We start from the raw sequence: 17,459 nt of genomic DNA, 5'->3' as shown, positions 1-17,459 counted from the left end.
TTAGCAAAATATTTCTCTTTGTTTTCATGTGGCGCGTAAATTCCTACAACCAGCGTTGTGCAATTCCTTAATTTCACTTCCACTGCAATACATGATCCATTTTCATCATGAAATATTTCTTTGGAATTATATTTTTTACTGATATATAATGCTACCCCTTTTTTCTTCTTATCCAAAGTGGAGGTGTAACATTCACCCAGTTTTGGATTTCTTAAATATTTTATTTCTTCCGTTTTGATTTTTGTCTCCTGTATACAAATAATATCACCTTTTAATTTTTCGAGCTGGTGGAAGATGATGTTCCTTTTATATTTAGAATTTATTCCTAATGGACTTGGGAAGGCTTTGTTCCCATTGCCACATGGCCAGAAAGATGGAGGAGCAGTGTGAATAGATATCCCTCCAAAGAACAACACAGCAAGAACACCCTTGAAAAAATGCAAGCCAGGAAAAAAGAAAAGGCTTGCACTTTTTCAAGGGTGTTCTTGCTGTGTTGTTCTTTGGAGGGATATCTATTCACACTGCTCCTCCATCTTTCTGGCCATGTGGCAATGGCAACAAAGCCTTCCCAAGTCCATTAGATAACATCTGAATTCCACTAGCAGCACAAAAAGGTACTTCAAATTCAAATTTTCTCTTATGGACTTTGGAAGGCTTTGTTCCCAGTGTGACATGGCCAGGAGGAGGAAGGAGTCGTTCTGGTGCCACGTCACACTATGATTCCCAGGATTCCATAGCATTGAGCCATGGCAGTTAAAGCGGGGTCAAACCAGACTATTTCATAGTGTGGATGCAGCCCTAGCTTCAGTGCTGCGGGTTACTTCCATTCTTCAACTTAATTCAGTGATGGGACTTACTTCAATTGCAGCAAAAGGAGTCCAATGTGCTGAAACAGTTTGTACTCAATTTGGGAGGACAGGAGGGGCTGAACATTGCTCTTTCCAGTAGCCTCAGGCAAAAGCAAACTGCTGCAGCCTCTCCTGGCTTCTGTGCTCTTCCTCATGAATAGCTTTTGACATCTGATATATGTGACCAAGCTCTGATTTTGCTTGGTCACATATATCTCAGTTGGACATTTCACACTTTTCACAATGTGCAAAAACTGCTGCCCCACAGCAGCATCAAACTTCATTAATTCTGCAGTGCAGATGCAGCCTGCATGGTCTGAACAGTTTTCCTGTAAGATCTGAGTATGGTGTCCAACACCATTATCTGATCCCCACCTTTTTTCCCCACTGCTATTTATTACTTTTCATCCTAAGTAGTTGAACACAAAAAAGGGTTCAGCATAACATTGTTTTTAAAGAACAATTTAAAACATTGCTGGTAGTTGCCTATCCACCCTGCAGCTTTCTGATGAGAAGTAACCGTTGGTGGTTGCCACATACTTTATGGGATGTTGTTGCAAATCAGGTCTGCATTTCCCCACATTTGCCAAAATAGCTCATCCCAAATTCCTGAGGAGGTAGGATTGAGCTTGTTTGCTATAAGCCACTCAAGTAAAATAGAGAGCCATTTTGTGGTTAATCCCCTAGGATTTTCTTCCTTTTAAGATGTGTTCAGATCTTGACCTAGTGTAGAGGAGGGGGAAATGAAATCTTACAAAGGTTGGAACTGCAGTTACTATCATCCTTAGCCAGCATAGCCAGTGGCGAGAGTTGCATGCTGGGAGCTGCAGTCCAGTAACTTTTAGAGAGCCACATCATTGGCCACTCTATCCAAGAAGAAAATGTCATAGTTGTCATGGTTATTAGACCTAATGTGCCAGCAACAGCCTCCAGGGGGGAGAAAGCGAGCCACGGCAACACTAAGAAACCATTTCTTAGAACAATCATTTTATTAAACATACAAAATTTAGTACAAACCAAAGTCAGTTTTATACAAAGCACCACAAATGCAGGGGATTAAGAGAAGGGAGCAAACATGCTCCCACATCCCATGTTAGAGAGGGCATTAATATGGCACCGCAGAGCCATTGCACACACGCTTTACCAAAAATAGAAAGAAAAGAAAAGGCCATAACTCCCAGTAAGCCTGAGGAGACAGGGACAAATCTTTCAGTGCCTCCATTAATCATATCTCCCCCACCTCAGCCAAAGCTTCATGCAGTGGGGGGGATAGAGCTCAGGATACAAGATGCCCAATGACAAGTAATGCCTTATAAATTAGAAATAAAAGTAAAGCATCATGAGGGTTTTTCCCCCACCAAAGTGGCACTTGGTCGAGACTGTGTGGTGTTGACATGTGTGTATATAGGACAATTAAAAAAGAATGGTTCAAAACTGAATAAGAACAGCTTAAGTTTTGCACCATTCTTTTTGAATCACTTTGTATAAGACAGAGGGATGGATTTCATAGGTGGCAACGCAAAGCCCAGGCTAACTACTTAGGCTTAGCCACAAGCTTGCATCTATTGGAGACTTCCTTTGCCCAACTTTGCCACCACTAGATGGGGCAGTGAGACAGCATAGCAGAAGAGATCGAATTTTTACATGCTGTAAAAACAAGCACTGTGCATCTCCTTCACCGGTCGCGCCAAGAAAAGTCACAAAGTGTTTTGATTGTTACTGAAATATTTCTGCCCCCTACATTTGCCAAAACTGAATAAAGTAGATGAACAAACTGTGGTGAATTCCACCCAAATTTTCACACAAGCGTGTGTGTTTTTAATCATGGAATTCTCACCCCCAAGGAACTACAGAGGAACAACATGTCCTCTTTTATAAATGTGAGAGACCAGAAATGGTTGGGGCTGAGGGCACTAAACCAGACAAACAGTGGTAGCCCTGTACATAATGGATAGTATTTTGTTAATATGAAGTTGCCTCCTGCTTCACTCAGCCAGGAAATTCAACTCTTGAAACCGGGTTGAGTGAAGTGCAGCCCTCCAGATGTTTGCTCCCAGCATTCTTGACCACTGGCTCTGCAGGCTAAGGCTGGTGGGATTTCAACAACACCTGGAGGGCTGTAGTTTGCACACCTGTCTTAGAAGGACACCCATTATTCCAGTATCTCAAGCTTCTCTGGTCCTCCACTAGCCTGAGAAGGATTTGCCAGGCCTCTACACCATAGTTGAACAACTGGTGATCTTCCTGTCTTCTTGACCTCAGGTGAAAGCTGGGGATCAGCATTTCCTTCTCACCTCATCTCAGCTACCTGAACCTAATATGAGGTAGCGATTTGAAGCTTCTGTCATCCTCCTTTTGTTTGACATCAGAAGCCATGGGCAGCCTTCCACATTGGCACACAATGGCCAAGAGTCTCCTGTCATGTCTATGTCACATTCTGCTAATGTTCTTCCACTATGGAACAGACATGACATAATCCACAGACATGGTATCAACTAACATTCAAGAGTCTACTGTGATAGACTGGTATGCTCTGGAGGTGGGAGGAAGAGACAGAAAGAAAGAGGGAGGGAGGGAACTGAAAACAATGATGCATTATTCACTCTCAGTCCAAGCCATCTCCTTGACTTAGGTGAGGTTAAAGATGGCCTTTACCAAAAAGAAGCTATCAGACAGCTTCCAGCTTCACAAACCAAGATGTCTTGACTAAATGGATCAACAAAATATAATCTTCTACAAGAAAGAAAATAAAACTCTGCATTCTATTGCCTCCCAAAAAGAGACCTCATTTCTGTGTTTACTATTACATGGCCCACTGATCAGTGAAATTAACAATAGCTTTCTGTGGCACAAAAATACTGTGAGTGGTGCTGCAGGAAAACAAAGAACTGAAAACAGATGAAAAGAAACAACAGCTGAGAAAATGGAGGAGGAGAATGACAATGAAAGATAGTTATGAGGAAAGCAATGTGTGGACAGGTCAGGAGAGGCACAGTATAAAACAAACCAAGAAGCAAGGAGACATTGGGATAAAATAAAAACATTTGAGTCTAGGTTAACCCAACACAGGTGGCCTGCAACCTTTAAATAGAATAGAGTTTCAGGGGGAAGTCAAGCAAGGGTGAAGGTAGAGGCAAGGTATCCTCCAAGACCAAGTTGCAACTGACTCTAGAGGAGCTGATGTCTCTGCTCCTTGGGAAGCATGGAGCGCCTTGTGCATGTCCCAGCAACTGGGCTCTGGGGAGAGAGGCCTGCAGAAAAGGAAGGATCATCTTTTCCCTTCTGTTCCAGGTGCAGTCAGTCAACAGCATCACAGATCTGTTTCACAGCAGCATTGAAGGCATGGGGCTGGTCGGCGTAGACATGGTGTGAGGCACCCGGAATAGCCTGAAGAAGAAATAGGAAAGCCAAGAACAGGTGTTGGGTTCAGACAAGCATGAAAACCAGGCCTACTTAGTTTCAGCCCACATAGTTATTTAGGAAAGAACTATAGCTTAGTGGCACAACACAAGAGGCATGTGCAGAAGGTTCCAATGTTTAATTCCTGGCATCTACAGATAGGTTGGGGAAAGAAAAGAATCCTGTATGAACTATGAGGCCTAAATTCCCTAAAGACAACAGATCTTGTCCAACCTTGGAAGTGAAATAGGGTCATCCCAGGTTAGTATTTGGATGGGAGGCTGCCAATGAATACCAGGTGCTGTTGGCTAGTTTTCAGAGGAAAGAACTGGCAAAACCACCTGAGTACTCCTTGCTGAAGAAAACCCTATGAAATTCATAGGGTCACCTTAAGTTGACAGGCAACTTGAAGGGACACACACACACACACAAAGCACAGGAGAGCCAGTCAGCACAAAGAAGGGGTGGGAATCATGCTTCCACACCTAGATGTTACTGGACGAAAACACCCAGCATTCATCACCATTGGTTATGCAGGCTAGGGATGCTGGGATTTGCAGTTCAACAACATCTGGCCTCTTGGTTTCCACTCTGGTGTATGTGATATTGAGGAATATGGATAAGTGGTCTAAGTCAGCTTGCTACACTCCTATATTTTCATTGGAAGGGCTAATTCTGTGGACTGGCATCCACAACATGCCCATGATTTGATTTCCCTGCTTGTGCAACCCCAGTACCAGAAAATCCTGACAAGGAAATATATTAAAACAATGTGTTTGGGAGCATGAGCCCATTTTTCAAGTTGAATAGCACTTTTGTAAACTTTCTGGAGGCACAAGGGAGCTTGAAAAGCAAGCGTGTACTCCTTGTGCATGCTTTTTTAAAAAAAGATATATGTATGTGCAGGGAAGGATTGTAGTTGCTACCAAGTTGTGGTGGTATAGTAGCAAATAATATGTAGTGTGCTACACCCAGGGTGCCAACTAGGGCTGGTTACAGGGACCATATAACTCCTCTACTGAAACACCTTCAGTGGTTACCGATCCTTTTAAGCAGAATGCAAAGTGCTGGCCATACCCTTTAAAACTCTACAGGCTTGGGTTCAGACTAGATAAAAAATTGTATCTCCCTATATGGGCTGGTCTCATTCTAAGACCTTCAGAGAAGGGCCTTCTCTCGGTCTTGTCACCATCACAAGTATGTTAGGTGAGGACATGGGAGAGAGACCTCCCTGTAGCTGTTCCCAGATTGTGGAACTCCCTTCCCAAGGAGGTCAGGTGAGTCCTTCCCCTGCTCTCTTTCTGCCAGCAGGTTAAAATCTTCTTCTTTAGGCATGCATTCCATAGATCTGGTTAATCGCATGGTGGAATAGTGTTTCTAGTGGTGTGGCATGTTTCTATCCTGTATGTTTAAATTATTTTTCAAATGCATTTTAAATTGTTTTAATCATCTGCTTTTAACAGTATTGTTTAATGGTTTTTTATTTTTGTTTTTAATTTATTACTGTAACATTTCAGTTACCTACCATGTCACAGACATAGCTCCCTGGTCGCAAGTGCTTGACTTTCTCCCCAGTGCTGGTATCAATCCAGGAATTGGCACCGTAGATGAGGGTGATAGGCAAGTCACGGCGAATCAGGTGGATACGCTCCAACATGGGGCGTCGGGCCCAACCTAACGCCTCTGTCATAGCCTTGAACCCTGCCTCGCCACTGAGGGAGAAAGGACACAACAACATTGTTAAGGATTATGGGGAAAGGGCAACATAATCCAGGACATCCCCAGTTCGTGTCAATCCAATGGAACTCCAAGAGCGTGCAAAAAAACCCAACCCAGTTTCAAAACACCAAGAATTTAAAGATTTTTTAAAAAAAACATAATGCAAACAACAGTACAAGTATTACACTTCTTTTTTCTCAAATGTTCAAGGCAACATATTTGACACCCAGAGCAGATCATTTTTTTAATACCCCTGGCAGAGGTAGAGGAAGACCCAGCTTGAGGAAACAATGTGTGGCTGGGTTGTTGTGGTGGTAGGGGACCTCAGCACAAATGAGCTGGTTCTGATGGTATAGTGGCTGGGACTAGGGCTTGGACTCAACCTCAGAGAGAAGGAGGATGACAGCCATCATGTACTTCAGCAGGACCTGGATGGTCATGCCCTGCAGGGATGGGAAAATGAAAGTTTTAAGCCTGATCAAACAAACTGAGCTCAGGTAAAGGAAGGTAAATGGGTGTGAGTGGACAGATAGGGCATGCTAGACACCTCTTAGAGTAGGCCTTCCTCAACTTGGTGCCCTCCAGGAGATCTGTATTATAATTCCCATAATCCCCCCCCCAACTGGAAAGCCTTTGAAGTACAATTTATCTAGAGGGCAATAGTTGTGGGAAGACCATCTTAAAAGGAACAGGTTAGTGATATTCTCACCTGGGTGTTTGAGCATTGCAGTGGTAGATGTATTCTGAGATGGTATCGTCGTCAAAGAAATCGGCAAACTTCTGCTTAAAGTCTGGACGGAAGCGCTGCACCAGTCCAGGACCTGGAAAAAAAAAGAGAGCTAGTAGATTGACCCCAAGCTGATACGTTGACAACTGAATAAGAGTATAATAAAGGTTTGTAACACTATACATGGTGTAAAGAGACAGGAGCTTCTTCCCTTAACGTTATATGTTGGGTCTACCTCATCTGAAATTCTTGGGATCAGACTTGTTTAAGATTTTCAATTTTCTTATTTTTATTTTTTTAGATTTTGGAATATTTCCATATACTTGAGATGGAGCCTAAGTCTAAACAGGAAATTTATTTATGTTTCATATATATCTCATACACATAGCTTGAAGATAATTTTATATACAAGGTTTTTAATAATTTTGTGCATGAAAATGGTCAATTTTGGGTTTTGGAGTACAGTCAGCTCTTCATATCTGTGGGGGTTTCATTCCAGACCCCCCTCCCTGCAAATAAGCAAGCTTCGCAGGAACTGAAGTCCCGTTATTCCCAACAGTGCATGATGTGCACGCAACTGCACTGGTGCGGTTGCATGCACGCACCACCATTGGGAACAACCAGGTGGGGCCATCCACGAATGCTCAAATCCACAGATGGCAAGCCCACAGAAGAGGAGAGGTGACTGGATTTCAGAATTCTGGCAAGGGATAATCAACCTGTATTATAATGTGGGTGATCCTATAGAAACCTGTTTTACTCTGGCTCAGATTATTTGATCTAGAGGTTCTCTACTCCATTAAATAAGCTTCAGTGGTGTAGGGACTTTTTTCAGCCCCAGGACCCTTTAGGGCAGGTATGGGAAATCAGAGAAAGCCGGGGGAGGGGGGGCACATTAGTCACCCAAGATATCTTGGAAAACAGTGCTCATACTGTACTTTCCCTAAAAAAAGGTACACTTTTGCTCCCAAATGTCCTCGTGGGGGCATGAACCCATAGGGTTTTAAAGGGCATGGCCAGCACTTTGCATTTCTGCCATGTTGGGCACGGTCCCTGGGCCGTTTTAGGACCAGGAGAGGCCTTTTTTAGAAACAGAAAGTGACCTGAAGTCATTTCCTATTCCTGTTTTTAAAAAGACCTTGCCTGGACCTAAAATGGCCCTGTGTTTGCAAAGATGTGCTGAAAATGCTCCCCACATTCCCCAGAAGACATTTGGAGGGAGGGCTGAAAGAAAATAAATAATTTCTCTTGGTTACCCAGCTTTACATGTGAATTCAGTAATGAATGGTGCCTATTTTTATCCACACTTCTGGGTTTAAAAAAAAATTTGTTATTGCTAAAACATGCTATTGCTAAAACATTGTTTTAGATGAGTTTAACTGTCCAACTTTTAACATGAAAGGTATCTCCTAGATTTGGGGAGTGATTTTTTTCTCCAGTACTGAGACGCATACAACTGAATCATCGGTTTAATAAAAGGATTAGAGGCAGATAACACATTTCAAGTACTTTGGTTCCTTGGAAATATCACATCATTTTCAGTCCATGTGGCTAATGGAATGAAACCTATACATATACCCATCTCACAAGCAAGCTGTCCTCAGATCAAATTACAAGAATTTTTGGTAGTATGGCTGAGAAGCACAGGCAATTCTATTTTGAACAACTGCTGAACCCTGCCACTCCTTTGGTTTATTCCTCAGTACCTGTTTATTCTTCTTGCTAGCTCACTCACCCCACGGTCCTGCTGCTCGGAGCACAGCCAGAGGGTTAGATCGTCCCAGCAATGTGGCCACAGCCTTGACCCAGGTTGGAGGGGTACGGACCTGAGCTGGATCAGTTGGCCGCATTGGGAAGCCCCAGGGGTCCACGAGGATGAGGTGTTTCACCCTGGGTAAGAGAGGTGGGAAAGACACACTGTTGTAAATCCTCCATTCAGGAATAGTAAAGTGCTAATCTTACTGGCATTTTCCTTGACAGGCTAGTCTATCACCTGCATTCTTGAGTAGTACAGTCCAGCACAAATGAGCCATGCCATTCTTGAGGGTGGCTCTCATTAAACTAAGATACAAGGAGGGCAATTTTTTTATGAGAGCATTTAATGATGAGACTAATGTTTTCTGAATCAGGGAGGGGGGAGAGAAGAGTATGCATCCATACAGAAATAAAGGAGGATGTGATAACATTTTAGCCTATTCACACACACATGTGGTCTTTAAAATTGTTGTATTGCATCTCCTGGCATTCCTCATCAGCAGCTATGCTTGCTAGGACTGCTGGAAATTGCACTTTAAAACAATTTGAAAATCCACACAATTCCTACCCCAATCTAAATCATAAAATAATTTCTGTCAATTGTGTACCATAATATTGAGAGAAAACTCTTCAGGCCCCACACCTATGACAATATGTAAAAGCTAAATGACAGACCTTTTCCATACTGAATGGCCATACTATCTGGGGGATTCTGAGAGCTGTGATCTTTAAAAAGCAACTTTGAAACTTTAGGGAAGGCTCATAACAGAATTGCACTACTAGTACAACAATTAGCAATGTGGATATAACATTGGCATATACTCGCCTCTCTGGGTACTGCAAGCAGTAGGAAGCAGCCAGGAAGCCCCCAAGGCTGTGGCCAAGCAGGATCATGTTGGGGATGCCCATCTCCTGGCGCCAGGCCTCAATGGAGCTCACAAACTCCTCCTCAGCCCCTTGAGCGTCACGGGGGAAGGGGGGTCGGGAGCTGCGTCCAAAGCCAAGAAGGTCAAAAGCATGGACAGGGCGACAGCTGCTCAGTTGATCCAGGTTGAGGATCCAGAGGCCAACACCCCCACCAAAACCATGCACCATCACCAGGGGAGTGCGCCCTTTGGCCCGTTCCGGAGAGAGTGACACAGTCCAGATCTTAGACTGGTTGGGGATGGAGATGTACCGGGTCACAAATCGGTTCTGGAGGCCTGGAGGACAAAAGGAAAGGGGACAGAAAGGACAGATGAATGCTTAGCATCCAGGAGCAAATAATCCACAAGCCATAAATACAAAAAAGTCAGAATTTTCCAAAAAGAACTCTCCTATCCAGTGGATAATAGGAGTGGTGTAACATTTAGTCTAACTGTTGCATTATTTAGAAAGAAGTCTTCAATTGTTTAGTAGCAGTTGTTATGTGTAAGTAATTTTTCACATTTCATTACAGATACAGTTCTAAAGAAATCATGGTTAGCAGGTATCACCTTTTGCCAGCATGCCTACTCCCTTACAGAATAGGAATGCCTGTTCTAAGAAGTTGTGATAAGTAATTTTTGTTGTTGTTATTTGCTGTCAACTTTGACTTATGGAGACTCTACGAATGAGAGACATCCAGGATGTCTCTGGTCACATACAACTTTGCTATGGTGTCTTGCAGTTTCAGGACCATGACTGGTTGAATCAATCCACCTGTAGTACAATCTCCCTCTTTTCCTACTTCCTTCTATGATTATTTATTATCTTTATTATATTTTCCAGAGAGTCATGCTGTATCATGATCCGTCCAAAGTACAACTGATTCAGTTTAGTCATCTTCACTTCCAGTGAAAGTTCAGGCCTGACTTGCTCTAAAATCCAAGTCATTTGTCTTTTTAGCAGTCCATGGTATCTGAAAAAAAATCCAAATGAGTTGATTTTTTCCCTGACATCTTTATTCACAGTCCAGCTTTCACAACCATACATAGAAATATTATGGCCTGGAAGATACTGACTTTGGTATGTCAGAATCAGAATCAAAGTCATATAGTATAATGATATGTCTTTACACTTGAGATCGTATCCAGTTCCTTTATGGCTCTGCCTTTTCAAATCTTAGTCTTCTGACACCTTGGCTATAGACTCCATCTTGTTTAATGATATAAGGTCGAGGAAATCTTCAACTATTTCAATGCCTTCGTTACCCACCTTAAAATTTTGTAAATCATCTGTGGTCATTATTTTTTTGAGGTCATTATTTTTCTTTTCTTCGTACTCAAATGTAACCTTGCTTTTGCATTTTGTTCCTTAATTTTCATCAGTGTTGCTCCAAATTTTTGCTGTTTTCTCAAGTAATATGGTGTCATCTTCATATCTTAAATTGCTGACTTTCCTTCCTGCAATTTTCATACTTTCTTCCGCTGAGTCTAAACAGCCTTTCCTTGTGATGTGTTCTGCACACAAATTAAACAGAGTGATAATATGTAGTCTTCTCTGACTCCTTTGCCAATGGGAAAAAAGTTATTCACCTCCTAAAAACAAGCAGTGTTTCCTTTCCACTCCAATCTGCACATTTATTTTATTTATATTCTACCTTTCCACCAGAGCTGGGATTCCAAGCAGCTTACAGAAATTAAAGCAGATACTGGTGAAAATAAATAATAATCAGTTATTTTTAAAATGTAATTCAAATATCTACAAAATTATATATAATTTAAAACAGATCCATTAAATATTTAAGAAATAAGAAGCAGTATAATACATTATTAAAGGTCATTTCCTTCACATGGTAATAGAAAGGCAACTAGGAAAGAACCAGTCTTGCCTCCCTAGGAAGGGATTTCCAGTTCTTGAGTGCTGTGACCAAGAAGGGAAATTTAACAACCTTCAGATCATCTTGGGGGGTTTTGGAACTGATCTGAATGATATTTTTTCCAAGCACACAAACACACACAGTTGTTATGCAACCTTGGGATTTTCTTCCTCCAGTTTCTATTGGGAGTCTTCTTAATCTCTCTTGACAAAGAGGGAAGAGATCAACACAACCTGCCTCCCCGCAATACTCACACTGCAAGATCCGAGCTTCTACATTCTTGAGGTGCGACATGGAGGTGGGGCGCCAGGCGGGCAACCAGCCGCCTAGCCAACCTTGGGACCTGTGGAAAGGATTAGAGATAGCTGAAGTGAGGACAGACTATGGGAAGGATGGCAAGAAATACCATGAAAGAAAATGAAAGAAGAAAAACAAGAGATTAAAGTAGTCGGCACTAGGAAGATATATTCAGTCTCAAGCTTTGTGATATATATCTGGGATATATGGAGGATGCCAGGACTTGAGAGAGCAGAGGAACAGCCTTGAACAGTTAGTATCTAGGATCGCCAAATCTCGAGACAAATTCTTCAGTTTTGTGGGCTCATTTCCAGAAAAGAGGGGTTGTTTGAAAATCTCTAGCTCAGCTAGCAGCAGTTTGCTATCATTTGAAATACTTAATTGATTTGTTGCTGCAATTTACAAAATGATAGTTCTATGGGCTTCCTGGGGTTCTATGTCTTTACTTATCTGGCTTCCTCCTTCCCTCCCAGTTATTTGGGCACCAGGACTCATCTGCTGGGGTATGGTTCTGGGTCCCCCCATGAATACCAAAATCCATGGACGCTCAAGCCCCATTAAATACAGTGGCATAATAAAATGGTCTCCCTTAACATAAAATGCTAAAACATGAGCTAAAACATGTACATTTAAAAATTATTATTTAAAGATAAGCTGTAAAGTTAATGTTCTACAGAAAGATATGATCTCTCTGTGTGCTTGAATTATAAGTCAGCAACTGTGGTTAGTTTGAATCATGGAATCACAGAATTGGAAGGGACTGCAAGGGCCATTTAGTCGTTGTTCATAATGCATAACATTTAATGATATCACCAGAGATTGTCCCTAAATCTCAGGTTTTGGCTGGGAAGCCTCACTGTCTGGGGCAACCCTGAACTGGAAACCCTGTTACTATTTCTGCTTTGCATGGGGATCACAGACTAGTTCAACAGCAGCAAGCAAGGTCACTGTAGCAGGGGAAAATGCAAATGCATTTCACTGGACAACGAGTCTCACGATGTGCAACTTTTTGCAACCACACAGAGTACAAACTGCCTGAGGGGGATTCACAGAGAAATGATCATGCCGCCAGCTTTTCTGGCAACTTGAAACAGCTGTCCTTTCTGAAAGCAACAACAAACACAATGCAAGCAACTTGTGCATGAAAACCTTAGTCACACTGACTCATGACAATGTTCCTGAGCTGACCTCAGTAGAACTTCCTTCTGGGTAAACATGCAGAGGAGTGTACACAAAGGGTGTGATTTTATACGCATTGACTTGGGTAAGTCTGATTAAGGAAGGGGTCACAATCTCTACCCTAAGTAGGACATCACCACCATCACCACCCACAACTTCACGAACCCACCATCAAATTTTCCACAGGCAATTATGCACTAATTCCATTGACAATACTTTGCTAGCAGCAAGGAAAAATCAATTTAAAAAACCAATCCAATAGTGACTGTTGGAGGAGTGGAGAGAAGGGTCTCTCCAATCCCTCGCAGTATAAAAAGAGCACTGCTGGAATGTTATGTGTGAAAGCATGAAAGAAAGGGAGACCTCCAAAGCATCTAGCTACAAAATGTAGTTAATTCATTTTTCCAATAACCAAGGCTAAATTGTATTATGATTGTAGCTGAATGAGGAATATCCATAGTGGTATAAAGGGTGAACCTTCAGTTGGAGGGAGCTGCTCTCACTAAAGCAATGGAGAAGTAATACAACAGGTCATCCAGTGACATGGAATCTGAACACAGGTTTTATTAGTCCTAGTCCAATACTTTATCAGCATATATCAAGAAATGTTCTGATACTGAAGCCTGCCTCTGTGGTGGTTCTAAAAATTTATCAACCCTCAGTCCTGACCATCCACTGTCTTTCAAGTCCTCTTCCACAGCTTGAGGACTAGAAACTTGGTTGTATTGTTGTTAAGAAGACATCAGCCAGTGAACCTCACAGCAGTATAGAAATTTGAATCCAGACCTCTTCAGTTTTAGCATGACACTGAGACTTACTACAAATACCCACAAGGCTGGTCAAGAGGATTACTGCAAGGATGAGGAAGAGATGGCCTTTTATATGTTGCTAGATTGGAACCCCCATTGTCCCTTACCACTGCCTATGCTCCCTGGGACTGCTGGGAGCTGCAGTTTGACCACGGCTGGGAAGCTATACATTCCCCACTCCCTCAGACTGCAGATGATGAAAGTGACATACTTTGAACCATCTGAAACAGTATACAAATCGTAAGCAGTGTTATTTTTGCATATCAAAGTCCACAAAATAATATCTGTGGCAATCAGTCCTGCAGTTTTTAATGTCCCTTAGCTTTCTCTCTGTTCCAGCAATTATTAGTGGCATGATAATAACAATAACAATAGACAACAGCAGCTGTTTCACCATTAGAATGTGGAAAAGTCAGTTTGAGGCTGCAACCAGTTCTGCCAGTGGCCTAATTTTCTTGAAGATTCATGGAGCTGGGAGTTCAAAAAGTAACTTTTCCAAAGTCTGCCCATATTAGATGTGTAGAAGAAATAATTTCTGCAGGTGTGGCTTTTAACACAACCAGGTAATGAGCAACATCTGTGAAATTTCTACACACCCATTAAAGGTACAGAAGTCATCTCTACTGTTCACTTTGGCAACCTTACCCCCAGGTTGTATTTGCAAGCCTTCCCATCAAAGCCCTACCTTTGAGCTTCATCTTAGAATGCATCTACACTGTAGAAATAATGCAGTTTGACACCACTGTGCAGTCAGCCCTCCATATCCATGGATTTTTTTATCCACGGAATCAATCGTACCCGGTTTGAAAATATTTTTAAAATATAAATTCCAAAAAGGAAACCTTGATTTTGTCATTTCGTATAAGGGACATCATTTTGCCATACCATTGTATTTAATGGGGCTTGATCGTCCATGTTCCTGGAACCAAACCCCAGCGTACCTCCATCCTATGGGATCCTGGGATTTGTAGTTTTGCAAGGATTTTAGCCCTCTCTGCCAAAGAGTGCTGATGCCTCGCAAAACTACAAATCCATGGAGCCTGGAGAACGGATCCATGGCAGTTCAAGTATGTAGTTTCAAACTGCATCATTTCTACAGTGCAGATGCACCCTTAAAGTGGGACAATTTGGAAAAGAACAGGGCGAGAACTAAGGCTTCTTTATCTTCCAAAAGGGAATCAAGAAACTTGATAACACTGTTCATTTGCCATCGCAAAACTTGGGCCAGGACATTCTGGCTTGTCACAAGTGCCAGGGCACTTCTCTCCAGGCACTTCCCTGTCTCTGGACATTGGCAACGGCTACAATGGACAGATTTCAAAGCAAGGACAAGGGCTGCTTTCCAGTGACAAAGAACTCTTGGAAGAACAAGGCTGCACTGTAATAAATCTGTGACAGGGTAGACAGACCAATTTCCCTGAGTCATCCTGAGTCAAGCCTTCAATTCTGCTGATTCGTCCCTGACTCTCAGCCCATCCATTGCACTGACTCTCAGCCCATCCACAAGGCAGAAATAATCTGGTTCGACGCCACTTTAACTGCCATGGCTCAATGCTAGGGAATTCTTGGACTGATAGTTGGTTGTAGCACCAGAGTAAAGTTGAGGTTCTTCCAACCCAAAGTTTCAATGATGGAATATGTAAAAAAAATCATTAACAAATGTGCAAGGACTTCTAAGCATATGCAGAGTATTTCCCCTTCACCAATGAAAAGCCCTAGCTCCACCAAACAAGGAGGAGGGCAAGAATTTGTCTCCAATTCAGACTTGAACCCTGCCACCTAACATTTCAAAACATATTATTATAAACCCTGGCACACAAGATAAAGGGCAGCGGATGATCAGAGTTCTTTATCATTCATCGGGTCACCATATGTTGAAGTCAACTTGAAGGAAAACACAACAACAACAACATTTGTTTAACCAAAGATCTCTCCAGGGTTGGAATCCACGCCAACTAAGCAGGGAGTCACATTCCTGCCCAAGTGTACAAGATTAACATTTGTTGCTGTTGTGTGCCTTCAAGTCGTTTTTTATTTATGACGATCCTAAGGCATTTTCTTGGCAGCTTTCTTCAGAGGGGGGTCTGCCACTGTTGCCATCCTCTGAGGTTGAGAGAGTGTGACGTGCCAATGGCCACCCAGTGGGTTTTAAACAAGAATTCAAACCTTGGTCTCCCAGAGTCACAGTCCAACACTCAAACCACTAAACCATGCTGTTATTCCATGATGAAAAGTCACTCTGTTCGCGTGCCAGATGCATTGAACACTTTGTATGTTGCAAAGAATAAAGGCAACAAGAACAGATTGGAGAATGCTTAGGCCGTAATTTCTTCTTTTGGATGCTTCGCGGCATCCTTTCCTGCAATTAAATGATCCATTTCAACTTGCCTCTCCCCATTCCTCTTCCTTGCAACATTTATTTCTTTCCCCTTTCTCTGTTTTCCCAACCCAACTTTAATCTTTTATCTCCTTTTCTCGGCTGCACCCCCTCCACCCACTTGATGCTTCCTGGCACTCCCTACTTTTCAGAGCCAGACTTAACCCACGCCTTGTTTGGATTTCGATCCACTTTTTCCATCTTTCCCTTCCCCAAACGGAGTTGTTTACAGACGAAATCCAGGGCATTTCACAGACAGCCATCCTTGCTAAAAATTCAGCACTCTCCCAGCATGGATCCCTGCCTGTGATCCTGAACTGGAATGATTCGGTTGTAAGAAAAATATTAGAAAGACCCAGATACAATGCTTTGCACAGTGACATCTCCTAACTAAAAATCATACATGAATCTCTGCTTCGTACCGAACTCCAAGTATTTAGCTGCAATTAAAATAATAATTATTACAATAACCCAAGCACAGAAAGTGAGGAGAATGAACATTTTTTGCATCCACCTGTAGGAGCAACTCAGGTCATTACTATCATTACTATCTACAACTACAGGTTGAGCTTCCCTTATCCAGAACTCCATAAAGCCTGCTCTCCAGAGACTTAGGTCTCAAACGCACTGAAGAAATAATCCACTTTGAGACCGCTTTAACTGCCCTGGCTCAATGCTAGGGAGTTCAGGGAACTGATCAGGGTTCAGGGATGTATATCTATTAGAACCAAAGATATATTTCACTGCTGGATATTTACCTATTAGAACCAATCTGTTATATAAATGTTGCTCCTGGATCTATATCTAATAGACCCAAATATTCACTCCTGGAGGTATATCTATCAGAACCAATCTACATAAGTTTTGTTCCTGGATCTATATCTGTTAAAACCAATGGATATACATTATGCTCCTGGATCTAGACCTATTAGAACCCCCCTCTCTCTCCTTATATATAGATATAGATATATATAGATAGATAGATCCTGAATCTATATCTATTAGTACCAATCTATATACATTTTGCTCCTGGATTATTTTTATATATATATATATATATATATATATATATATATATATATATCACAATCACTGCTAGCTGTATATCTGTGAGAACCAATCTACATAAACTTTACTCCTGGATCTCTATTAGAACCTATATGTGTGTGTGTGTGTGTGTGTGTGTGTGTGTGTGTGTGTGTGTATATATATATATATATATATCACTCCTGGATCTATATCTGGATCTATAGATATCTCCTGGAGAGCCAACTCACCCAGGCTCCAGGTCTTCCTGCTCCATGACTCCCCAAGAAGGAAGGAAGCACAACTACATCACACCAGCTGGTTCGGAAGGCGTGGTCCAAGAGGGAAGGGGCGGAGCTAGAACGCGGGGGCGGGGCCGAGCGGGCGGGGAAGAGGCGTGGTTCGCATTTTATGAATGGCCGGAGGGCGGAGAAGGAGGAGAGAAGAAAAGGGCCGGTTGTGTAACCTTCCTGCGGGGCTTATGTAAGGGAAGGGGCGGGAGGGAGCCTCCGAAAGGGAGCGCCCGGCCCGCTCCGGACTCCAA

The 17,459-nt window shown here is 42.4% G+C and overlaps 1 protein-coding gene across 1 annotated transcript; it reads right to left on the bottom strand.

Moving 5' to 3' along the window:
• Positions 1-1,818: 1,818 nt before the first annotated feature.
• On the bottom strand, positions 1,819-17,247 carry LOC149304139 ((Lyso)-N-acylphosphatidylethanolamine lipase-like). The gene is made up of 7 exons (XM_089480198.1): positions 17,167-17,247; positions 11,482-11,570; positions 9,275-9,650; positions 8,429-8,583; positions 6,676-6,787; positions 5,773-5,959; positions 1,819-4,235 (listed from the first exon to the last, which is right to left on the bottom strand). The coding sequence occupies exons 1-7, from the start codon at positions 17,190-17,192 to the stop codon at positions 4,146-4,148; spliced, it is 1,035 nt and encodes a 344-aa protein (XP_089336324.1). The 5' UTR covers positions 17,193-17,247; the 3' UTR covers positions 1,819-4,145.
• Positions 17,248-17,459: the final 212 nt, after the last annotated feature.

This window comes from Sceloporus occidentalis, unplaced genomic scaffold, assembly GCF_023333645.1.
Source record: "Sceloporus occidentalis isolate IW3139 unplaced genomic scaffold, rSceOcc1.0.p SCAF_14, whole genome shotgun sequence".
Classification (NCBI taxonomy): domain Eukaryota; kingdom Metazoa; phylum Chordata; class Lepidosauria; order Squamata; family Phrynosomatidae; genus Sceloporus; species Sceloporus occidentalis.
The sequence above is the reverse complement of the archived record's forward strand: the minus strand, read 5'-3'. Positions and strand labels throughout refer to the sequence as shown.

Coding starts and splice junctions, on each gene's coding strand:
- LOC149304139 (XM_089480198.1), bottom strand. CDS start 17,192: ATGGAGCAGGAAGACCTGGAGCCTGG. Junction 11,571..17,166: donor CAGGAAGACCTGGAGCCTGG/GTGAGTTGGCTC, acceptor TCCTTTCCACAG/GTCCCAAGGTTGGCTAGGCG. Junction 6,788..8,428: donor CCGAGCAGCAGGACCGTGGG/GTGAGTGAGCTA, acceptor TTTTTTTTCCAG/GTCCTGGACTGGTGCAGCGC.